Source organism: Phoxinus phoxinus (assembly GCF_949152265.1).
Source record: "Phoxinus phoxinus genome assembly, chromosome: 15".
NCBI classification, from domain to species: domain Eukaryota; kingdom Metazoa; phylum Chordata; class Actinopteri; order Cypriniformes; family Leuciscidae; genus Phoxinus; species Phoxinus phoxinus.
In genome coordinates, this window is record NC_136890.1 from 24,589,623 (window position 1) to 24,616,406 (window position 26,784).

Below are 26,784 nucleotides of genomic sequence, written 5' to 3' on the forward strand. Positions count from 1 at the left end.
TTTCCTCCATTTTCACATTTCCCCAACTGTGAAAATGTCCCCATCCATTGGACTGACTTTCTCTCTCTCTTTAGTAAATCTGCTTGCCCGCCACCCAACAGTCACTGTAAGAGAAATGTAAATATTTAAAGCCATAAAGGAAACAGTTTCAATGTTTCTGCATCAAACCCTTGAACCCCAAACAGACCTTAAAGTAGTTCAGTCCAGTTCCCCTACGGCAGTGCCACAGAGAGAGAGTCCCCTCATTATGGAGTCTGCTGAACTACCACCAGAGGAGTCCCTTTGGACAGGTAAAAGAGAGAAGCACCCCCTTAATTCTCACTAATCTCTGGGTTCAGCTCAGATCCCTGGGATGGCCTGAAGGCTGGAATTTCCTGATCTTTAGAGATTTATAGGAGGTGTGAGAGCTGATCTGTGGTCATATACTCTCGCTCACACTCAGGGCGGCGCGGAGGTTTTGTTGACTCAGAGACCATGTCGAGATTTATAGATTTCCTGCTGCTGTAAAAACTTGCAGAGGGTAGTATGTGTGTGTGTGGATTAGATGGAGCTGTGCTGCTTTGCAGGTCAGTAGTTTGTAGGGTTATCACGGGGGATTGAGCGCTGGATAGAAAAAAAAAAGAGGTGGAGGCTTCCCTTGAGCATCATCTGACACACACCCACATATTCACACATGCTTGTAATAATGGACAGCAAGTAAAGAACAACAAACAAGACAAAAGTAGTACTATGATCAAAGACAACAGCAGCCTGGTGGACCACAATGCATTTCAATTTCATATCACAGATCTCAATATGTGCTTTCTCCTCATTTTCAAATGTTCCCACTCTCCAATAAATATTTTTTTAGTTGGCTATCCATATGGGGCCACCGTGATTTTGCCACGGAAGACATGTTCCTGGATTTTGTTGATCCTGAAACAACATTCCTTCCCAAAAATGTAGTCCTAACCCTATCCCTAAACCTAAACCTAAACCTAAACCTAACCCTACCTATAACTTATCCCTAAATCAAATCAGAGAGAAATGATAGGTGGATAACACTGATGTAGAAACACCTAACCCTTGTTGCAAGCCTAAACTTGGCATAAACTGTAAACTTGTACTTCAAATTTGATTGGTTGGTTGGAATGTTGTTCCAGGATCAACAAAGATGTTGATCTAGGAACATATTATACTTGGTGAAATCATATTCACATAAGTGTTAAGCAGACAAACATATACCAATAGGGTTAGGGTTACCCTAACACCGCAATGTATGTATCACTGCAGTAACAAGGCTTTTAGTAGATAAAAGATTTATGTAAATAGTTCAAAGTATGTACAATCATAGATTTGAATGCATAAATTATAACTGAACTAGTTTGCTTTAACTTTTTCTCACTCACTTTGGTTAATGTTTGTTCTGTTTTGCATATAAAAATCTAAATATTATATGGAATATTACATTTATTAGCGAGTTTAATAAATTATAATAAAATTGACAAAAAATATATTAAATAGATTTAAGATGACAGATTAAAGATTCCTGCTGTGTAAAACACTGCTAACAAGTCTAAAATATTGGCTGAATGGCTGTGTGTGTGTGTGTGTGTGTGTGTGTGTGTGTGTGTGTGTGTGTGTGTGTGTGTGTGTGTATCATGTATAATGTATCATAAAGGTGCTGACATACCTGGACACAAACCAAAACACTCAAACCAACCCCTGAACCGTTCACAGTACATCTTCTGAGAACGAAGATTGGGCGAGAGGAGAGGGGATTCATAAAATGTATAAATGCACCAAAGAATTTTTGCTAAAAAGTGATTGAGAACCCTAATTACCCCGAGAGGGAAAAAGAGAACAAGTCTGATGAAAGTCAGAGAGAGAGAAAGCTCAGAGCTTAAGCATAACAGCAAGCATTTACATTTATTAATATACCAGACACCGTTATTTAAAGCCACTTACAGTGAATTCAATGTATTCATACTCCTAGTGAATCGAACCCATAGCCATGGAATTGCTCCCGCCATGCTTTACCAACTGAGCTACGGGTTGAAAAACAAACTATGGAAATGTGCTCTACTTTGAATGAATCAGAAGGAATGAACTGACAGTCACTGCACCTGCAAACAGGATGATTTGGACGAGGGCTTTAGGTGTAACTAGCGAAAAGCCAGGAGCTTTTGCTAAGCCTCAAATGGATTTGTTTAAGGCCTGCGGGTGTTTTCAGGATTTCTTAACAGCAGTTTTCTCTTGGTAATCAGAATGTACTAACTGCGGTCACAAAATAAACACCACAAATATACATAATGAATTGTATCAGCCTTTGGAGAGCTGACGCTCCTGTAGTGAAACAAGTCTGTGTGTATGGCGCACGGGTTTGTTTGTTTGTTTGTTTCTGGGTGTGTATATTTATTTATCGTGTGCCAGTGTTTTGGGTGTGGGTGCCTATGGAGAAAGAGCAAGAGATTAGTTCAGGCTGATTTGTTTTGTAGCATGCATCTGCCTCCTTGCATTAATTAAAGGAGAGCTTTTCAGAAAGACCTCCGTATGCGGCCTCAATAAGACCCAACAAAGGAAAACCTCACCAATTTGGTAGCCAGGTGACCACCCGCACCTCACTGCAGCCTGAAACTTAATCTAACTACTTCCTCTAGTAACCAAACACTTCTTCAGTAACTACTTCCTCCAGTAGCCAAATTTCTGTGAGAACGCTCTGTCCAGCTGGGTTATTTATGTGGCTCAAACCCTGCAAATAAATACAGCACATGAAATGCACTGCTCGACTTTACATGCAGAATACAGAGGCATGGCTGTTTTACTCGAAATCTCCATAAAAGATTGTTTCTAACCGAGTTTAATATGAACATTAATCAGAGTATGTGGGTGTGATCGCTTGCCGACCATTGAACCTGAGTCAGAGACGAGGTGAGGAACACAACAGGACCGGCCTCAATGGGCCGCCTGTTCCTTCCCAACGGGCCGAAGGGCGTAGTGGCATAATCTGTCCGTCTGATCTGACCGCCGCTCAGCGGTAGCCTCTTCACGCTCCGTGCCAGTCGCCCCAGCAGCCTTTGAACTCGGCGGCCAAGAAAGCACCGCGGGCCCCATCTCTCCCCCTCCCCTTCCCTGTCTTCACGAGTGATCAGCAAAATAATGATGATAAAGAAGCATGAAAAGAGACAGCCTTGAAGATTTTCAGCGTGCCGTTAATAAGCTCACGGAGCATGCTGAGGCGATGAGGTCAGGCTGTATTAGCGCTTATTGCTGGGTTGAGTGACACACGGGATTATCGGCTACGCAGACAAGTGAAACAGCTTTCATCAGCGTGGCGCTGGAGCGCGTGCGTTTGATGTCTCAAGAGTGAAGGAATTATGAGTGTATTATATGTGAGAGCTGAGGCGGAGAGACAGTAGCACGGGGGCATTTTATGTGGCCTTATTCTTGAAGGAACAAGTGCACCTCAAGATCAAGAACAAGAGAAACTGAGGGTTCTTGAGACAGCGTCCGTCCATAACTATATGCACTTATCTGCTTGCTCTTATTTGCACACGCCCACCTGAAACTTATCCTCATTAACATGGCTGCCACTTGTTTCCTGTGTGCTACAGGTCATTTCCTGGGGAATCATAGTGTACTGGACATTCTGCGGCAGGAGGGCTATGAGGTGGAGCACACACCAGCGCAAGAGCCCATCACACAGTGAGTGCACACACATGCAAACACTTTACACCAGGGTTGGTCAAAATTTGAATCAGAATGCAGTGGAATTTACTGAATTGCAATGCAAAGAAATTCAATACAGGCAATGCATTCTGGGAAATTAAGTGTTCTTCCACCTAGGGCCACAAAAGTTAATCCATCCATCCATCCAAGGCCTATAAATCTTGAAACTTCAAGGCTTTTAAAAAAACTTTCAAACATGGTATTGTCAAGCCAAACTTGAATGTTAGCTTGACAAAGCCATGTTTGAAAACTTCAAAATTACAGTTATATGAATCTCTTCATAATTCATTGTAATTCTACTTCCTTGCATTCCAATTGGAGCTGAACTTCTGCATCCTGCTTGCAACCTCAATTCAACTTCAGGAACTGCATTTTGAACACAACTCTGCTTCACACTCTTGGCTTTATGGTTCTCTCACTAAGTAGGCAGTACTCCTCTTCATCTTTTCATCCCGGTTAAGATTCAGTCTTCCACTAATTCCTTTTTCTCCCATGCCAATACCGTGCACACACACACAATAATTATGAAGTTATTTATACAACAAACTTCCCTGAATATTCTGTGGCGCAGAATATAATGACGCATACTACATACACAGACTCAGTAGTGCATCGTATTTCACCACATAGAAACCCCAAGCACATTACAAATCACCAGGAGGATATTCCACTTACTGTGCTAAACTGTAAACAGTGCTAAACTATGCCTTTTATCTCCCCCTGCTAACCATGACAAGGTGGGCTACACCAGCACTCTTCCAAACTCAGTCCTCACCCAGATATCTTTTAGAGAGAGGTGAAACCCACCTCCATTGTTGGCATACTCGTACCATTACTCAACAGGCCTTTAGGGGAGCTGGAAGGAGGTGATCCAAAGGCTTTGTAGGTTGTTCTCGTTAAATAGCTGTTGTAATGGCTCCAACACCCAACAAAGACGCAAATGGAAAACTGAGAGCGACGAGCAAGCCAACAGTCTCAGAAAGGCAGTTAGAACTCAAAAGCACCCAACCACCGCCACAACATACAGCCGGTGTCATTTGAAAAATTTCAGTGCAAACGTTTTCCTTTGGCACATTGCGGCACCGGAAGTGGGAGAGTCAGAGAGAGCATGAGAGGGGGGTTCTCAGATTGCTGGAGATGATGACAGTCGCTGTGGTAACAAGCTGACAGCTGGATGGACTGGCTGAAGGACGGATTGACTGTGGTTTAGAAACATGAACCCTTCCAGCTTTCTCAGGCCTGCTCCCTCTAGCTCACTTTTCTCTCCTCTGTAAAGCGAAAAAAAATGAGGTGATATGATGGGCAAGTAAAACAACATTCAATGGCAGCTGGACATGTGTTTACTAAACGCTCATGAACCACAAATTCGAGGACCGAAACCAGTCCTGTAGTGTGTTTGTGGTGTACATATGGGTGATTACGAGATTCAAACCAAACAAAACACTTCATGGACCTACTAAACACAGTGGGTTGGCCTAACCACAATGAGGCAGTTTGGAATAAAGTACGGTTTACCAAATGTCGTCATGGTTACTCGACGACATGCCCTAGGGCACTCACCAGCAGGAGGTGACAAGTATAGAGTGGCATAATCTTGAGCAATGCTACGCCCTACTGGTTCACTATGGTAAAGTCTATGTCCAAATGTCTATAATGAAACAAGAGTCATGACTGTATAACACTAGCATTTAATAGCTGTATAGATTGGTATGCAAGTCTGAATTTGGATATCAGTAAGGGAGCTCAAGACTTTGAGGTTGTAGTTTTGACCTCACTGGCTCTTTGTAAATTCTTAGCAAGCCGAAAGGTTGATATGAAGCTGTTTGAAGTCCAAGGTATCTCCAAAACACATGCACACACACCATAAGCCAGAGCTTTTTTAAAACACTACTAGGATTTTATCTCCAGTACTTCAAAGGTGTCTCCTGACACTACCCAGTTCTCAAATAACCTTCATATGTATTAATCCACTATTTTAAGTAGAGAATAGGGATGCATCGATACTAATATTCTGACCTATGCCGATAATCAGAAAATTGCTGCATGTTATAAATGGCTGATAATAAAATATTTATTAAAAATACATTTTAATTAAAATGATCTTTAAATACATTTAAAAAATTTAAAAACAGTAAAAGCAAAAAAATACTCGTTTTAAATGCTACAACTAAATTTATATTAAAATTCTGACCTGAACTGATAGCCTGATATTATTGTTTATGATATAGATGGCTGATATTCAAATATTTATTTTAAGTCAATTTTAATTTAAAAAAAGTTAAGTAAATTGAAAACTAAAACTAAAAATGAATCATTTTAAACACTGCAACTGAATTTAAACATCACAAAGTTATAATTTAGTATTACATTTTTTTTCTTCTAAATTTTATACACTATTAAATTAATAATGTTTTAAAAGATCTTAGTGAGCATTGGATGACAATTTATGCTATAAATTGATGAAAAATAATCTCAATTTAAAATGTGGTGAAATTATCATCCCAATTAGATATCAGCTAATATGTGAAAACCAGTCACATGTCGCACGTGTATATTTGTGACAATAGCCAACAATACATTGTATGGGTCAAAATTATATATATTTTTTATGCCAAAAATCATTAAGTAAAGATCATGTTCCATGAAAATATTTTGTACGTTTTCTACCGCAAATATGTAAAACATTTATTGTTGTGAGTGAATGCAGCACAATCGTGAACATAAATGGACAACTTTAAAGGTGATTTTCTCAATGTTTCTATTTTTTGCGCCCTCAGATTCTCGAATAGGTTTATCTCGGCCAAATATTGTCCTATCCTAACAAACCATACATCAATGGAAAGCTTATTTATTAATCTTTCAGATGATGTATAAACCTCAATTTCTGAAAATGTACCCTTGTGACTGGTTTTGTGGATAAACACAATAAAAAAAAAACGAATAAATTAAATGGAACTGATATATCATGCACCCATCATTTTAAGAATATATATATATATATATATATATATATATATGTATATATATAGTGATACACTTGTTGTGTTTCGACAATTTCCCATTAAAATTCAGCATCCCATAAGTTTTATAACTTCCACATGTTCTCACAGAAGGAGCTGGTCTGAGGTTGAGGGGACTACTGTGAATCCCTATGAAGACAGCTCTGAGTCAGTGACTGAATGGACATCAGAACCTCCAGAGCTGGAGGAGATCAGCCAGGAAGAACTCTCACACATGCTGCTGCCAGACAGTCTCAGCCAGCTAGAGGAGTTTGGCCGCTACAAGCGCCCTCGTAAAACCCATCATACACACAGTCGACCACGGCTGTTCAGTGACCTGTGGGTGCGCATAGGAGACAGGTGAGGACACGACACATGCCAGAAACCGCAGGAAATTCAAAGCTGCTTTTTACTAATAAAACCCACATTTTTGTTTTCATGTTGACCGTAGCACAACTCCACACCTGAATATGAGGATAACCAATGGCTATGTGACGGTGGAACCTCCTCAAACACGGCACGAACAACAGCAAAGACGAACGCCGCTCAGAGACAGACTGATGCCCCCTAGCCTGCCCACAAACCCCAGCGTACTTGACTCCGCTGCTCCAAACACAACATATGCGCTGACATACCTTTTGGCCTGTCTCATTTCACAACTGCTTTTCACTTCCTGAAGAGGGAATGGGTCTTTTGGAAGCTCACAAACCAACTCGATCAGAATTGTATCTGAGTGACTTTGCCTGTGATAAAAATAAATGGCAGTAAAGTACATTTAGGTACTGCTTAGATCAATTTTGAATGTCTGCCTTAGTGCCTACAATAAATGAGTTGCTGTAGTATGTAACAGCAGACATATGTGAGACATTTTTAATTGTTACATCTGGCAGAATGGTAGTCTGTAAGAATAACAGTAAAAGAAAAACAAGAACATTTTGTTATACTTATGCAATGACTCTGACCAGACTTTATTCATAAGTAGGCTATCAGCTAAGATTGTACCTTGATGTGAATACCCACATGACTGTTCCCTCCTCCCCCATTAGAGCAGACAGCAAAACGTGAATGTGCTTTTTTTTCTAATAAGTGAAATGGGGCAAAAGAAAGTATACCAAATTATCAGTATCATATAAAGGTTAAAAACCTAAATTATGTAATAGAGAGTGTTATTATGTAATATGGTCACTGACAGATAACTGAATAGCCTAACTTAAATAGTTCACAGAGATGACACTTATATTTTGTAAATTGTGCATTTGTTCATACAGAAATTTTATATTTATTATTTCATGAAGAGTATATTTTCATGCATTTCTCAAGTATTAAAGTTAACAGAGTTATGTAAACAGTCTTGACTCCTGTCCTGTCCCTTAATTGATGTTTTCAACGTTGCTAAAACTTGAACGCATACTGCCCTCTACTGGCACTCAAAGCGTTTCTTTTTTTAATCATTATTTGTATTTATTGTATAATACCTACAATTGTAAAAACAGTTACGAGTTGATTTATTAAATGGAGGGAGAAAATATGGTCGACACTTTATTATTATCCACATTTTCAGTGATATCAAGTTTTGTTCTGTTAAAGGAACAGTCCACCCAAAATAAAAACGTTATCATTTTGTCATCATCACTTACCCTCGTGCAGTTCCAAAGCAAATATGTTTTCTTCCGTGAAACATGAGAAGGCAGAAAATTCTAAGGCAGTTTTCCCATAGGCTACTATAAAATCGGATGGTTATGTTTAATGCCAAGTTTTGAGTATCATAAAAACTATCATTGATATATTCCTTATTACTCATGACAGGTGAGTGAGTAATCATTCGCTGTCGTGTTCAACTAAAAAATGGCGCCTCTCTGACGTAAAACCTATTTTGTGCTCGCATGTCATGACCGCGAGCCGGTGCACAAGGGAAAAAGCCAGTCAATAAATACTGAATTTGAGTAGGCTATTTAGTGAAGTTCCTCACACAAAACTTCCGTATGGGTTCATAAGACTTGGAATATTAACCACCATCCGCATAAACTAGTTTTATGGTAGCCTACTTTTTATCTCTCTTTTGTAGCTTGGCATTTAAAAGTGTAGCTTAATTCGCTTTCATTGTATTGAAAACCTATCTCATTTCTGTTTCAAGAAAAGAAAACATAAGTAGGCTACTGCGTTAGAATAAAATTAGTTTAAATGATTTAATGCAACCAACCCATCCCATTTGATCCACTAGGTGGCAGACAACACCTTTGTAACTGATTGCACTGACAAAATGCAATGGTTAATATTAAATGGTTAAAATAAATATAATTGGGAATCAAAATGTTTTTGTTTTACACCAAATCAATACATTCAACTGTCTTATCTTATCCTATATCTTTATACAATTATATATTGCTCAATTGTATAGGCCTATATGTTTGCCCTTCTTATAACCAAATGTGATTTAACTGTATTAATAATACTGCAACTGAGTGTGTTTAAACACTTTACATCTCAAGTAATATTAAATCTAAAAGCAAAACTGGATAGTCCTATCGATTTGATGCATGACTTTTATATCTGCTCCTCCTTTTGTAGTACCAGAAGTAGGCCTACCTCACTTATCTAGGCAGAGAGAAACAAGTTTTAAAATAAACAGCTATTTCGCCCCTTAAGCCAAGACAGGACAATGTTTGCCTTTGTTAAAATACCATTTTGCCTTGGCTTTGGGGTGTTATTTGAGGGAGTAGGGGTCCTGACAGGCTGTGACCCCTCCCTGGGCTTGGGGACAGAACGCCCACTGCATATTAATAAAAGATTACTGGGGAAAATCAATGTCTGAGCAAACTCATTAAAAATGCCTCTTCGTCGTAAATGATTTTTGTTCTTTACCTCCACTCCGTCTCTCTCTCTCTCTCTCTCTCTCTCTCTCTCTCTCTCTCTCTCTCTCTCTCTCTCTCTCTCTCCCCCTGTTGCTTTTCCCCAGCGGTAATTACTTTCACAAGTCGTTTTCTGCCCTTTGAGTTGCACCGTTTCACAAATGAAGGTTAAGTTTGTTTAACCGTGCTGGATTTGCCATCCATGTTAAAGCATATAATGTGGAAGGCATGACTTGGCCCACACACCTCCAGGACCCCCTCAGCTTTAAAGCCTCCCTTTGCACGGTCATATGGTCCAAGGTTAAGGCCCACCAGGGCTAGACAAAGATGCCGGGGTTTCAGCATCTTGTAGGCTACGCACTGGGGAGATGCTGAGGGTGGTCAAAATAAAGGTAATACTATATATATTTATAGATTCTATTTACAGTATATACAATCTTTTGTCTGTGTGTAGTTTTGTTTGGGGCCCTCAAATGCTTTCTGCACATATATCTAGAGTAGTTCTAATTGAGTAGAGTGAAAGATAAAGCATGCACACAATCATCAACTCAAGGTCTTTCAAATATAACACTAATTCAGACTACATAGTATGTTTCATTTAATCAATAAAAATTTCAGGGACACGGTTATAAAACACACAAAACAAGAGGGTGGTTTTGTTCCTTACACATGGGACATCCATTGGAAGGACTCCTTAAGAGATCAATGGAAATAAAGGACAATTTATTATTTCAGTTCCTTCAAAAGGAACGTTTGTATAAACACATTAGTGCATCAATATTCACCTTGAAAAAAAATACAGCTCTCATCATATTTTTTTATTACAAAATATATTATCTATAATATGAATACGCTAGGCTACATCATACATAGTGTTTTCGTTGAGGTGTGGATGTCAAACAATAAAGCAAAAGCCATGCAAGCACGATCCACTGTCGTAATGGAATATCTTTTACGAGAGTTTCAAAGCTTTAAAAAGGCCTCTGGAGTAATATCTTATGATAAACAATATACTGGCTACATAATCTGTAAAAAAGATGGAATTTGCATAACTGCTTATAATATATATATATATTTATATATATTATAAAGCAGTTATGCAAATTCCATCTTTATAATATAATGCTTATAATATATATATATATAGCATACCTGCTTATATCATATATTATTACACATATTCAGATTTTACTTATCATTTTAATAGTAGATGAAAAATAGTGTCATTAAATTATTTAATTTGACATATAACATCCACAAAGAAAGGTTGCACAAAATTGTAGGCTAGGCTAGGTTATACAATGTTTTTCGCAAATGTTATGTTTTATTCTATAAACATTTATTTTCAATTTAATTTGCTTTTGTTTGATATTTACAATCTTCGATTAGGCTATTTGTTTTTTCATGAAATTGAGATGGTGATGAGAGACAGAATCTTTTGAACAAGTAGCCTACATTTGATAACAGTAAATTAGTGCGCAAAATTTTAAGTGTCCATGTTTTCTGTTAGTTTTAACCCAGCCCAATTTAGTAAAAATAATTTTAATAGCAGACAAATATTGACATATCAAAGTAGCTATTTAGGCCTACAAAAAAAGTTACAAACGTTTAAACAAAATTTTATGCCATTACGCGCCATGTGCTTAAAGACGCAGCAATGTAGACTACAATAACAGTTTGTATTAAATATGCAAATAACAAATTTATCGTATACAGTATAGCCTACCATATCACATTTTATGTCGCGCTATGGAATAAATATTTTGCCACCTAGGGAGAAAATTTCAATAGGCAAACAGACTGAGAGTGAGGTAAGAAATGAGTGAGTAGCCTATAGTGGTTCACAGGTTTTCTCGACGTTGCACCGATTTATTTATTCGTGAACAATGGGCACTTCACTTCACGCGCTCTCTTTGATACGGACCGAAGCTAGTGCTCTCAAAAACAGACGCTAACAAATTTATTCTAAATAAATAAATAAATAAATAATTGGAACTATCGAGAGAGAGAGAGAGAGAGAGAGAGAGAGAGAGAGAGAGAGAGAGAGAGAGACTTTTTGACTTTACAAAAACCTTTAATTATACAGTTAAAAGTAGATTTTCACAATTCCACAATTATACACTCACACACAAAAAAACAAAAAACAAACAAACAAATATAAAAATGATTAATAAAAACAAAAACAGAAGAAAATAAAATTAAATTATAACATCTTTTCTAAACAACCTTCATTTATCTTGCATAAGATTCCATTTAAACACCAGACTTCCTCAAAAGTAACCAATTTTCCAACAAGTTCATAGTAGGCAAATTCAACCGTTAAACGAGCAGAGATCAAACCTTTGTATGTTAAAACAATATTGGTGGAACCTGTTCCCACAATCTTAGCTTTTCTAGTCAACCATATACTTAATTTAGCTTGTCCATACAAATAATTCAAAAAGACATCAACATTCCTTGTTTTATATCGATACTTTGGACCATAAATAAAACTTTCTTGACTAAAAACATGACCCAACATATCACACCACTCTTTTAACATCTGGAAAAGCGGCTCTAATCTATTACACTCTAAAAACAAATGAAAAATAGATTCAATTTCTGAACAAAAAGGGCACATATCAGTAGCGCTGGGATCTAAGTGAGCTTTATGCTTATTAGTTGTTACTATTCCATGTACGATCCTCCACTGTAAATCGCCAGTTCTTTTATCAGTAGGAATCTTATATAAAGTTCTCCAGCTGCGTTTGGGTGAGAGACCTGTGCCAAATATCTCTTGCCATTTTGACTCACGTACGTGTTTCAATTCTTGAAACCGCATTACTTTAACGCAGACATGATACATGGATTTCTTGCCCACCTCACGAAAGGATTTTAGTTCTGGAGTACTGAAAGTGAGCAGTTTTCCCTCCTCCTCCTGCCATGAGACTACACCAACTTTTACTTCCAATTCTGGAAAATCTTTAACATTGTCATCATTATTTTGTTCAGATACTTCTTTTTCCAGAGCACATTTAAAATCAGAGGGTACAGCAGTTACAATTTCAGTTAAAAGTTTTTCAGAAAACCGCAATGATTTCACATCAATCTTTAGTGCAATATTTTCTGGGGATAACCACCCGTCCTTATCCAAAAAACATGACACCTTAGTGAGACCCGCTCTTACAAGTGCATTTCTCACTGAAACAGAATTCAAACTTTTTACAGACAGCACAGGGTTATGAATTACAGGTTCTTCTTTCCCCCAGAAACCATTGACAGGCCCTTGTTCTCGAGAGTTTGAAAATACTTTCCAAACTCTAAGCATTGTCTTATAAAACGGTGTTAGACCAGTTAAGTCCACTCCATCAAGGTCCATTAAAAAGAGGTGTCGATCAAGGCCCATCTGTCCTCCTCTTCTCAACAGTCCACAGGCTACATCTGTCCAGCTGATGTGCCTTTTATACAAAAGTCTTTGAGCAGCCTGTAATCTAAAAGCAGCGACTCTGCATTCAATGTCAATAAGTCCTTGTCCTCCTTCGCAAATTGGTAGATACAGGACAGCCGCTCTCAGCCAGTGCTGCCCAGACCAAAAAAAATTAACCAATTGTCTTTGAATATCTTTGACGAGATTTGAAGGAGGGTCCACAACGGCCATTTTATGCCACAGTGATGATGCAATTAGGTTATTTACTATCAAAACTCTTCCTCTATACGATAATCGAGGAAGTATCCATTTCCATTTGGACAAACGTACACACATCTTTTCTATTATTCCATCCCAGTTTTCCATTTTATACACATCTGAACCTAAGAAAACCCCTAAAAATTTAAAACCATCTCTACTCCATTCAACATTTCCAGGCAATACTGGTATAGAACTTGTGGTTCCGCACCATAGTGCTTCGCTTTTCCCCCAATTTATTTTAGATGAAGAAGCCTTTTCATAGCACTGAATACAACTTAATACACTTTGTATATCTTCTTTATCCTTAATTATCACAGTGAGGTCATCAGCATATGCAGAAAGTTTCATGGATTTATTGAAAGAACCTTCGATGTGCAAACCCTTTAATGAAATTCTTATTTTACACAATAGTGGTTCAATTACTAAACTGTAGAGCTGACCGGAAAGTGGGCAACCCTGCCTAATTCCCCTTCGAACTTTAATAGGCATGCTTAACCCTCCAGGCACTTTTACCATACATTCTGCTTTTTCATAAAGTAACCGAATCCATGAAATAAAAACATCCCCAAAACCATATTCACTTAAAACATCGAACAGATAAGAGTGATCCACTCTGTCGAAAGCCTTTTCTTGATCTAGGGATAGTATTCCTAAATCAATATTGTTTGACATAGAGTAATCAATGACATCTCTTATAAGAAATAAATTATCTCTAATGCACCTGTTTTTAATACAATATGATTGATCCGGATGAATTAATACACCCATATATTCATTCAATCTATTAGAGATACTCTTAGAAAAAATCTTATAATCTGTTGTCAATAAGGCTACAGGCCTCCAATTTTTAAGCAAAGTAAGATCACCTTTTTTTGGTAGCAGAGAAAGAATTGCTCTTCTGCAACTAGTAGGTAAAAGTCCAGTTTTCATTGAACATAAAATCACTTCATAGTAATCTTTCCCAATGATTCCCCAAAACTGTTTAAAGAATTCAGAGGGAAGGCCATCTAATCCAGGGGATTTTCCAATCGATAATTCTTGCACAGCTTTGGTTACTTCTTGAAAGCTTAAAATACTATCTAAATCTTCTTTATGCTCTGGTGTAAGTTTTGGGATTAAATCAAAAAGTTCAGTTTTACTATCCAAATCTGTCATTTCCATATCATACAGTTTAGAATAAAAATCTACTACGAAATTGCTCATTTCAGATGGGTCATAAAATAAATCGCCACTATCATTCCTTAAACACAACATTTGCTTCTCTTGACACACTTTTCGCTCTAAATTAAAAAAGAACGATGTTGGTCCGTCAATATCTTTAATATGAAAAAAACGAGCTCTAATAAGAGCTCCTTTTACTTTCCCATGTAAAATGTTTTCTAACTGCAGTTTTTTTTCATATATAACATTTTGTAATTGATTTTCATGTCTTTCCAACATTTTGTTTTCAATTTCAAGAATCTCATTTTCGAGTTCTTTAATTGTATTTTCCATTATTTTTGAGGAATAACAAGTATATTGTTGGCAAAAAACTTTAACTTGGGTTTTTCCAACTTCCCACCACTGTATAATATCTCTAAAATCATTTTTTTCCATCTGCCATGTCTGCCAAAACAACTTAAAATTAGCACAAAAAACAACATCTTGTAACAGCTTCTTATTGAAATGCCAGTATGAACCCACTTTATGTTGTTTTGACAATACACAATCTATTGTAATCATTTTATGATCTGAAATAATATTAGGAATAATATTAGCATTACAGACTCTATTCCTTGAGTTATTTGAAATATAAAACCTATCTAATCTTGCAGCATGAACCGTTCCTTCTGAAACCTTTACCCAAGTATACTGTTTTAAAGAAGGGTTTTCAGTTCTCCATATATCATTTAACTCGAACTTCTTAATAATATTTGCCAAAACAGATGAAGACTGATGGTGCGTTTCCTCATTATTTCTATCCATATTAAAATCTAAAGTACAATTAAAATCGCCTCCCATAATCACAATATCATTTTGTTTTAATGTATTTAAAAACTCTGCTATTTTCTTAAAGAGAACACTTCTCTCAGATCCTTTATTATTTGCATAAATATTCACAAAGATTACATTGTGAGTATTTACTTTAGCTTTTACAGCCAGTATACGACCTGGCTCTATCTCGTGTTCAGATAAAATGTTAAATTTAAGGCTTGGACTAAAACATATAGCTACACCCGAACTTACATTAGAGCCATGACTAAGAATATATTTTCCTTCCCACCATAGGCCCAATTCTACTTCATTATTTTTATCGCTATGTGTCTCTTGAAGGAAAGTCACTCCAATATTTTTAAGTTTTAGGCATTCTAAAAGCAAAGCTTGTTTTCTTCTATCTCTAAGGCCATTTACGTTTAAAGACGCTACTCGCAAAGGCTCCATGAGACAGAAAAGAAGGGAAAAACAGAAAAGAAAAGTAAACAAGGGAGACAGAGAAACAGCCATTACGTTTATTTAAAACTTCCCTCTATTTCCTTTCCCACTCTTTTCCTTTGCCTTACCGTAGCTATATGTTTTTTCAAACGAAAACGTTTCTGTTGTGATAACACAGAAAAATTATACGTTTTCCGCGCCGACACAACTGAAGCAACGAACTTATCAGCATCCGGGAAATACTCAGCAACATCTACCTTTTTTCCTTTTGTTTCATCCAGAAACTCATTAATCTGTTCCACTGTATACAAATCATCTCCTACTTTCGGACAATCAGATATATCAGAACAACAATCCTCATAATTTAATCCGTCATCCTGACTCATTGATATCTCTCCAGAAACCACATCTTCAACAGTCACCACCTTAAAGGCTATATCGCTGCTACAACAAGGCTGCTCTTCTTGCAAAACACCAGCAAATCTACTAGAATTTGCACTCACCTCATTTCCTTCACCTGTATCCACATGGTCCTCTGAAACTTTCTCTGGTTCCCGATTTTGGTCACCCCGACTCTCCAATGTAGCTTGACTCGGATCAACCTGACTCTCCATTATAGCTTGACTCGGATCAACCTGACTCTCCATTGTAGCTTCATTCTCAACCCGAGTCTCCTCTGGTCTCTTTTTATGCGGACACGAGAATCTTTTGTGGCCGATATCACCACACTCAAAGCATCGTAAGCTTTCAGTGCTTGCATATAACACATAGGAACTATCTCCATCATTTACTCTAAACGACACATCTAGAGTTTTTTCCTGAGAATTTAAAAGCATATGAACTTGTCGTCTGAAAGACAGTACATGTTTTAAAGCTGGGTTTTTACATCCTAAAGGTACCATCTTGACTGGACTAACTAGTTTCCCAAAACGAGACAACTCTTTGACGATCGCTTCATTTTTAATAAACGGAGGTACGTTTGAAACTATAACTTTTGTAGCCGGTGCATACAACGGAGTTGCCGGCACAAACATCCCCTTCACCCAAAGGCCATTTTCAATTATTTGATTAACAAGTTGTTCTGTCTTCAAAAAAACAACAACAGCTTTATTCATGCGCGAGGCTGAATTTATGTTTTCGTGACCAACCTGATCACCAACTACGATCAACACGTCCTCAATCGAAGCGGTCGGCTCCGGTACACACCTAAACCCATTCCGGAGGGAAACCGCGCTCGTTCCCCCCGCCATGCGGACGCCGAAAGGCCCGCACGGGAACCAATCCCTAAACTATCTTGACCTTACCCAAAAAAAAAAAAAAGAAAAAGAAAAGAAAAGAAAAGAAAAGAAAAGGAAAAGGAAAAAAAAGACAAAAAAGTATATAGAAAGATAAAGAAAGAAAGGAAAAAAACAAAAAATACCACAATTAGAAAACGCTCTCACACGCATCCACTCACGCACACCCACTCCATGAGAGAGAGAGAGAGAGAGAGGGAAAGTAGTGGTAAGCTTCACTGACACGCACGCGAGGATCCCAAGCTTTGATGCTCCAGTGATGACAATCACCACATAATGATGTCTGATAATTACATAGGCTACATGAAAGCTTGTCAGAGGCAGCGAGAGTAAAAAAGAGAGAAACAAATATGATCTTATCCAAAGATACTTTCTCCGTAATGAATACCATTATAATTTTTGATTATTTTTATTCACTAAAGCAAAATGTGGCAACATTTGACCCCCCCAAAAAAGGGTTCAGAGTATAAGGGTTTACAGATCAACAAGCATTGCTCACAACAAATAATGTTGTGCACCATTTGTAAAATGGAAGAGAGAAAAAACATACAAATTTTTACAGATTATCACCGTTCACATATGCTACATCAATTAAAAACCATAATGATTTTATGATTTTATGGAAATATAAGTGTCAATGTTTAGGATATTAATGTCCCTCTTTGCCTTTATTTCATCATCTGTGAGCAGACTGTTTAAAGGCGCAGTGCATCATCAATCTAGAGTAATTATTTATCTGTGTAATTTTCAACCTCATAAATTCACACTTTGGAACTTGAGCTATGCATAAAACAATTCTTTTCCTTTTCTTTTCCTGTGCAGGCTAGAAGGAGGAGGAGGGGAATGGATGGGTTGGATTTGGAAGTGAGTAGACGGAGAGTGAAAGAAAAAGGGGATGTGTGTTTGACCATCAGCGTTTAGTCCTTAGTCAGACGTCAAGGCATACAAACACACACCTTAGCCTTCATCTCCCCGGAGAGTTTGCTAGAGGTCATAGGGAAGGTGGAGGTCAAATGGTCCTGGATTAAATTTGATCAAACATTGCTAATATGTGTGTGAGTGTGTGTGTTTGTTTGTGAGTGTGAGGCTCGTCTGCTAACTGATGCTCACTATGCAAACTGTGCATGCGTGCACACACACACAGGCACATACAGATATCCAAGCACATACATATGCAAATGATATGTTTAAGTGATGAGAAGCATGCACAGAAGAGAGATCAAATATTTTCCCATCAGTCAGTATCCAACACCTGTTTGAAATGTCACAGAAAGTGTTTCAGGATGCAGTCGACACCATGGAAACGGCATAGCTTTATTTGAAGATGCAGAGCTACACAAATCAAGGGCATTTGTCCTTAACTGAGACCCTGGACTGCAGACAAACAAGGTAATAGACGCACTCAGAGAAGGAGAACCCAGAGACTAACTTAGAATGGGTTTAATTTGAACCCACTGGCTCCATTAACTGAAGATCTTTATCACCTCCCCCAGGTGTATCCAGGTAACCCCAAGGCCGACAAGCTCTTAAACCCGAGACAGTCAAGGTAACTCGTAACTGCAGTGCTGTCTCGTAAAAACATCCTGTTTGCCAAAGGCTGATCAGCCTCCTTTTAAAACTAGAGGACAGATGAGGAACTGCACCATATACGCTTGATCCATTTCAGCATCTTTCCCTTTTCTCTACCTCAAGACGTTTTCTTAATTTCACACTTTCACTTCTTTCATTCTCAATCAGTTTCATTTGTTTCTCCTTCGATTTCTTTAGGTAAACATGTATATGTTTCTCTCTTTGAATGTTTGATTGGACATGATAAGAGCAGCCATAATAAGAACTTAATGTGGTCAAAGGCCACCAGCCAGGTGTAAAATGAGCAAACAACTCTGACACACACACACACACACACACACACACACACACACACACACACACACACACACACACACACACCATATTCAAATAGTCACAGTATCGTTGCATACAAGTGTTGAGAAAACACAGGCGAAATAAACCTCCATCAGCCACACAGCATCTACCCGAGAATAGCACATTAACACTGTTGTCACACATGTACATACACAATGACGACAGGTCGCTGTTTACTGCTGGCTTTGCTCACACAGTCTATTTTCTCACCTTCAACAATCACTTGTTTATTTCCATCTGTAAACAAGCAAACGCACAAGCAAAATAGGAGCCATTGACACCGATACATAATACTCGTTCTCTCTCTCTCTCTCCTCTCTCTCTCTGTGTTTGTGTGTGATGCTTTCACCTCCCACACACTCCTCTCCATCTCTCTCTCGCTCTTCTGGTGTGATTTTGCTCCTCTGCTCTTGGCATTATAAATTCATTGTGCACAGCTTGTGCTTGTAAGCTTGATTGAAGTGACGGGCTCTGGTTCCTCCGGCGTGCTGGCTGGAGGGTGCTATAGCAAATGGCCCGATGGCACTGTTTGGATAACACTGACCTCTCTCCCGCTGCCGCCGCGCGCGCCTAAGTGAGCGGTTTTATGGGACTCTGGCGCTCGTAAGTGGAAGGGCAAAAAAGAAAAAAAAAGAGGCAAATTGATCAATTCAGAACTGGAGAGAGGAAAAAGATCTGGGCGATGGTTTCGGAGCACATTGTAATTTCCACCTGCCCCCTTTTCCTGTGAACAAAAGTGACAGCTATCAAACTCGATTGCTGAGAAGAACACAAGAGCCGAGCGCCTGATCTGCATTCTAGAGGCACCGTTGCCAGGGTGACGTACTGTATGTGGCGGGAAAACCACTCGCGCCACTCCTTAGAAATGGATATTCGGGTCTTTTGTGCCATGTCATTATTGTATTTATCAAACCAATCGTGGTCGCACGGCCACTCACGCGGTGTGCCACATATGGGTAGCCGAGTGCCAATGGGTTTAAATGTAGCGATGAGTGCTGATCAAAGACAATGAGATTAATTGAGGGGCGAGCCTAGGTTTGAATAAAGAGATGTGTGGGTCGTTAAGGATGAGCAGAATCCCGGTGACGACACCAGGCTACGACATAAAGCGTTTCACGCCTCAAAGCGAGGCCTCGAATTCACCTGTCCATCGGGAAACCTTTTAACGAAATTCCCTGTTAGTTTAGATAGGCTATGCTACTAGTTAATTTTAATGAACAAACGTGAAAAGGGCTTGTGATAATTTCGGTGTCCTTGTGCTAGGCTAAGTGCCGTTTTTATGAGGTAGGCTAAATCAAGACAAGACTCTTCCTGTCTCGCGCTCACATGCGCTTTTCTTTTTTTTTCTTTTTTTAATAATCGTCTTTGGTCTTATGCAACATAGTAGGCTACAAACAAAAAGTCAGTTAAAAAGTTATGAGGATCACAATTATGGCTCGTCCCTGGAAGCGGGCGATCGTAAAATATCATTAACGTAACTCTCACATGGCAGGTGCTTTTAGCGCAGCGCCATTAAACCTGTTAAAAAGGAGGAGTCTGTCGTGTCGTCTCCTGAGAACGATATACGCTGAGAGAGCGGACTTTTAAACTAGAACGTTGTTGTTGTGTTTTAATTAAAACGACGGATCCCTCCCCATTGATCAAGAGGTAGGGAGGTAAAGGAGAGAATTCAAGTAGGTTTAGCGATTTGACAGTGCTGAAGTCAGCTGAATTTTCCAGCAACCCCTCCACGCACGCAACACACAAGGGTAGATAGATAGATAGATAGATAGATAGATAGATAGATAGATAGATAGATAGATAGATAGATAGATAGATAGATAGATAGATAGATAACTTTGCACCACTGACATTGATTGATGGCTCTAAATCATAGGCTATAGGATATCATAACGAATAGTGGGCTAGCTATGACTATTTTTATTTGCCTGAGGGAATATGTGGCTCACTGTCATAGGTCATAAGTTCTTATTTTCTCCCTGCAGAAGAACCGAGCAACTTCACAAGGATTCGAGGTGTCCAGGGAGCCGGGCGTTGCATTGTATTCAGGGGTCACTAGGAGGCGCTGTTGAACACGGCTTTGTCCCTGTCTCCATTCTTCAACACCGAAACTGAAAGCGTCTGCAGCAGGACAGGCAATCTATCCACCGCGATTAGAGAACAACCAAGATGGATGAAATGCTTAACAGTGGCTTTAATGAAATATTACAAATTAGACATATAGCGTCCTCTAAACCTGAAATATTATTAACAGAGAGACATTTAATTGTGCTTATAATACACAAAGGCCTAAGTGATTGATCTACAAGCTCCACCTAAAATACCAAGTGTTGAAATTACTCATTTGAACCAGTTTAGTGCTGAATTAGGCTGTTTTTTTATAGTCCATCACAGACATGAGAACCAGCCGTAAGCTGTTATTTTGTCTATATCTGAACCACAAATTAATTTTAATAATAAACTTAAAAGAAACTAAAACTGAAAGTAATAAAATACTAACGTGTTATTAAGAAAAAATAGGGAAATACATTTTGAGATGCACAACCTGAATTAAGAATATGACTTGTGTCTTTCTCTATAGAAGTATTATCCTCATTAAATAGTATATGATTAGAAAGTGCAATCAAATGATAGGCCTATATGTTGTGCAAAAAAAATTTAAAAAATTAAAGTCAATTTGGATTTAGTGTGACTGACGATTGACCAAATCCATAACTCAGCAGACTCGTGTGAAATAATTACGGGGAAGCCAAGAGAGGATCGAAGAGGGTGAAGAAATCCAAGTGATTCAAGACTTTTCACGAGGTTCCCTATAGAAATGTCCAAACACCAGTGAAGGACATTGTCCTCCTGGTCACCTCTCAGCGTCGATATTTCAATGGAATGCAAATCTCGGGGTCTACAGGGCTTGCTATGGGTGATCCATTGATTTGGGATGAATACAGTGACTACTTTCAACCCCTTCACAGTTATTAGGCCTAATAGAAAAACATAAAATAAAGGGAAGAAAAGAAGAAGGGATCCGCACAAATGGTGCGAATTGCTCGCCTCCTCCAAGCCCTCTCCAGCAGTTTGGCCAGCAATTTGCATTCCTTTGTACGACAACTTGTAATCCTCCCCTCAGCATGCCAAGAAACACACAACAGATTTATTGTCCCAGTCAACAAATCGTTTAGGTCATCCCAAACCTATTACGGCCTAATGCAGCGAGAGAAAGAGAGAGAGAGAGAGTGAGAGAGAGAGACTCCAGACCCAGCTCTCCCCTCGGTCTCATCACACGAACCAGTGGTTTCCAAACACCGATGAGGAGCACAGAGCTCGGCCTCTTTGTTGAGACCCCGAGCTATTCATGCCAAATACACTTCTGAGGACTAAACCACTTCTCGAGGTGGGCTGGTACAGGGCAATGAACACGGCGGATTCTCAATCCTGCACTTCTGTGGCGAATGCGCGAGCTGAAATATTCATTTAATTACTTTTAAAAAGATTCGAGTTGTCTGCAACAATTAGACAGACATGCATTATGACATCAAGCCAGCAAAACGGACCCGACCAACGAAGTTAATTTAAAGTCGATTCGAAGTTAATTTAAATGGAAAGGAATCACATTACTGTTTTTGACCTGTGTCTGTTTAAGGTTTAAGACGGTAATGGTGGCAAGAGCACGTCCTCAAGAAACGGCGCTGAGACGTGTGTTAGTTTTGCGTGCAAGGCTGTTAGTGCAGAGAGAGAGAAAGAGAAAAGAGGAGACTAGAGCCCATCTGCTCGCCTTTGTGTCGCGCAATCCAAGACTCCAATGAGGGGTCATCAGAAGAAGAGAGAGATCGCCCGCGGAGAAAACCACTGAACAACCAAACACGTTTTTTGATTCCATTCGTTTTGTTTGGAAACACACATTGAGTTAATTCACGCGTTTTACATGTTCCCATTACCAGGTAAAATGGGGGCACTATTCTTTCTACAAAGACAAACAGTAAAAAAACAAACAAACAAAAAACAGTTGAGTAGGCTACAAAGTTCATAGCCCACAATAAACAGGCTAATTTATAGGCCTGTCATTATAAAAATATGAAACATTTAAATGTGTATTAGCCTATATAAATAATTAGGCCTTCAATTTATAGGCCTACTTATAAAAATATGAACTATATTTAGGCTATATTCTATAAATAATATAAATAGGCTAAATAATAATATTAACATAATGGATTTCTTTGATTATTTCCTAGAGTGAAATCCCAATTTAATCTCAACAAGGGTACGTCTTGTTTTGGCAAGGAAGCAGCAATTATGTGGCGATTACAACAATATTACAGTAATGAAGCAAAATAAATTGCGGGGATGGGGGATCAGATTCCGTTCAAACGCTCACTGCCAAGCCTCGGTCCAATGGTCTTCTGTCCTATGCTGTTAAACAAAAAAGCCTTGAATTATTACTTTGATCATGTTATTGAATAACATGACAGACTCTCAAACAACACCACACACACACACACACACACACACACACACACACACACACACACACACACACACACACACACACACTCTGCTGCTTGTGAAATAGGCCTAAGACACACCGCACACAGGGGCTAAATCAGGATTTGTGTAATGCCGATTCACTCTGATTTTAATTGTGCGTTTCCTTCCTCAAACTGCAACGTCATTTTCTGCAGTGATTCCATTACATGACATCATTCAGGGAGCATGAAACGTCGGCGGCATCTCCAGCTCAATTCGGTGTGTTAGTCGGCTTGGAAACTAAACTTAAAACATATGTTCGTTTGTGGGTTTTCTTCCTCAGAGCCACTTATGGTTCTGACGTGTGTCTTTTGTGCGGACTGTGAGCAGCAAACTGACGGTTAACTGTGACGTCGTTAATAAAATCAATTTTTGGACTTGGAAAGTGTGTAGCCATGTGTAGCCTATAAGCTATTAAATATATGAAGGATCATAGAAAAGCACAGCTGATGAATATATATATATATATATATAATAAAATACTCATAATTAGATGTCCAAACTGTAAAGAGAAAGAACAGAAACTTGCTAAACTGCAATCACCACAGCCAATAATAGTAATAATAACAATGCTATAAATATTAATTTATTTTGATAATTTAGACAATTATGATATAGCCTATATTTAATTACATTTATATTTACACATCAAAACAATGATTTTATAAAAACAATAATTTTGATAATAACAACAACAACAACAATATTATTAGCTATCCTATCCTATTATTATTATTAATGAAAGAAACAATAATCAGTGCAGTAATATTGTATATGGAAAATGGTCTTCAAAACCCAACTAAAATCTGCCCATACTGCCTTCTGTTATTAATTTATATTTGTCAAATTTAATTTTCCGTCTTTATGCGTCAACTCTAATAAACCGTGAATTTCAGGAGCGTGTTTGTAAGTTGTGTTTGGCAAATGATTGTGGAGCTTTTCACGATCTGACTTTCTTTAGTTTCAAAGGCTTTATTTATTCATTTATTTCATTCATAATTAATTTTTCTTCCCCGGGCAGTCTGTAAAATAGCTGAGAACTATTATATTTCTGTCCAAATGGATAACTCACAGCTGCTTTATTGAAAATAAATCAGGTTTGGGGACACAGAAAACACAGACTCTTTGAAGAAAGCTGTTCTGGGTGTGTTTTGAGTTAGGCATAATGTTTCACGCGTGTCAGAAACTGAAGGAAATCCTGAAAACGAAAAATTATATATTTTCAGCAGTCTCGATTATTCCAATACGTTTGGTTGTTAGCCAAACATAAAGGCTATTAAAATCCCACACTTTCAAACGCTTATCTCACGACCAATTCATACAGACATTTTTTTTTTTAAACAGCTGAGTTGGGTTAAATTGTCAGATTAGGAATATGTTCCTCCACAGAAGAGGTATAATGTGGTGCTGAGATTAAAAAGCATATAGGCCTAAACCTGCATCAGAATAAATATATTTATATTTTGGGCCTATACTGTGTCTTTTGAACAGCCTTTCCACAAACTCAGCCTAGCACGAATCATGTGACAGCCGGTCCCCCCCACGAGTCACATGTCCCGAGACCGAGTAAATAGGATTTAAATTATTCGAAAATATATTATATCCTTTGTTCTCTCGATTTACTCAGCGTGCTAATTGTTCAATGACTTTCATTAGGTCGGAATTTTTTTTATTTCTGTTAATTTTCAGTCGCTTGAGGTTCGTCTCGCTCAATCAATTAAATAGACAAAACACAAAGCTAAAGTTTGCTGTATTATAGTCTATTTGTGCACGCGTAAATAATACAGTCATAAATAATGACAGTAGGTTATGTTTTGTCGATCTCGAATAACTGCACGAGTTTTGGTTGCTAAAACATTGTGTGAAAAGGCTGTTGAAATGTATATAATTATATTTAAAAAGAATGCATAATTATAAGACCCCCTCAACCTTGTTTTGACCTCCTTTGGTAGGGTTCAATTCATAATTAGGGAGGTCACACCTCCCAATTCCTCCATAATTTGCACCTTGACTTTATTCAATAAAGAGCTCTGCAAATGTGCAGATGCATGGGAACAAATCTGGCAATCACGGAGAAAATGGCTAAATAAAAGGCCATTATTTTTCAGCTAATAACTACTGCTACAGCAAAACCTATTCCCATATTCCCAGAGCCCCTATTCCTGGTTGTCTTGGTGAGTGCATAGCCAGGCAGCCGGCAGTGGTTTGGATGTGGAGGAGGTGGTGAGGAGATAAGCAGGTGTTTGTTCTTTGCAGTGCTAGTGTGTTTCAGTAGTGAGCCCCCCCAATCCCACCCCTTCCTCAATGATCACAGCCCGCATTCTGCAGCCACCTCCACTTGGCTGTTCCCCCTGTCTTTGATCAAAGCCCTCCCACACACACACAAACACACACACACAGCTGCCCATGTGTGAGCTTCTGCCTCACTCCCCCCAAAACCCCTTAGATCACCCCCAGAGAGTCCTCAGGGTGGGATAGCTGTGTTTGTGCAGTTGGGTGCAATGGATTGAAAGAGAGAGAGAGAGATCGCCAAAAAGCTTGTGTGTGCAAGAGTGTGTTAGTGCTGGTAGCAACAACAGACTGAAAGCAAAGGAGTCCTTATAAAAAAGAAAAAAAGAGAGAGAGAGAGAGAGAGAGAGAGAGAGAGAGAGAGAGAGAGAGAGAGAGAGAGAGAGAGAGAGAGAGAGATTTAATGTTGTTTTGTGTACATGATTAAGCACACAGACTTTCAGATGTTTAGGCAGACCTTTTTAACACACAAACAGACAAGACCACAAATGAAAGCCTACAAACTCGCTGTCAGTAAACATATGTGAAATGTATAGACATATGGCGACACCTGTATGCGCTTATTGTTCTGGAACGGCCCTCTGATATTTCCCTTGAACTGACAGTGTAACTGTTTTCCTGATACATTAAGCATGTCTGTTGGAAAAGTGCTGTCACTCAGCCAACAAAATCAAATCGTTGCTAACTCCAATAGGTTTTAAAGACCTATGGCACAAAATCTTAACATTCAGAATTATACATTAAAATATACATGTATTTTAATATTAAAAAATATTAGCCTATTTCCTTTAATTTAAGAAAATTATTAATATAAATCAATCAAACTATTTATAAAGCACTTTATATAAAGCAAGTGCTGTACAGAAAAATAAATAAAATACATACTTTATAAAAATGATATAATAAATAAAACAAATCAAGACACATAAAACATAATAGCCATAGAGACAATAATTTAAATAAGGTGGAAAAATAAGGTGGGTCTTTAGAAGCATTTAAAAAAGACAGTGAAGAGGCTTGTTTTATTCTAAAGGAATAATATTCCTTTCAAATTCTTATAGCATTTCTAAAGCATTTTAACAAATGAAGTCAGTTGTGCTGAACAGTTGCTTTTTCTC

General features: G+C 38.3%; 1 protein-coding gene and 1 long non-coding RNA gene across 7 annotated transcripts in view; one reads left to right on the plus strand and one right to left on the minus strand.

The window, feature by feature from the left end:
• trabd2b (TraB domain containing 2B) overlaps positions 1-8,275 on the plus strand; it is a 46,943-nt gene extending 38,668 nt beyond the window's left edge. The window contains exons 5-7 of one of the 2 annotated variants that reach the window (XM_079636919.1): positions 3,594-3,684; positions 6,819-7,067; positions 7,159-8,275. In XM_079636919.1, the coding sequence (XP_079493045.1) occupies positions 3,594-3,684; positions 6,819-7,067; positions 7,159-7,384 (566 nt within the window). In that variant the 3' untranslated portion in view covers positions 7,385-8,275. The remainder of the gene's footprint in view (positions 1-3,593; positions 3,685-6,818; positions 7,068-7,158) is intronic. The other variant, XM_079636918.1, reaches the window with a different exon arrangement.
• The window catches only part of LOC307011364, a 99,401-nt gene that overhangs the window by 44,406 nt on the left and 28,211 nt on the right, over positions 1-26,784 (minus strand). The window lies entirely within an intron of this gene.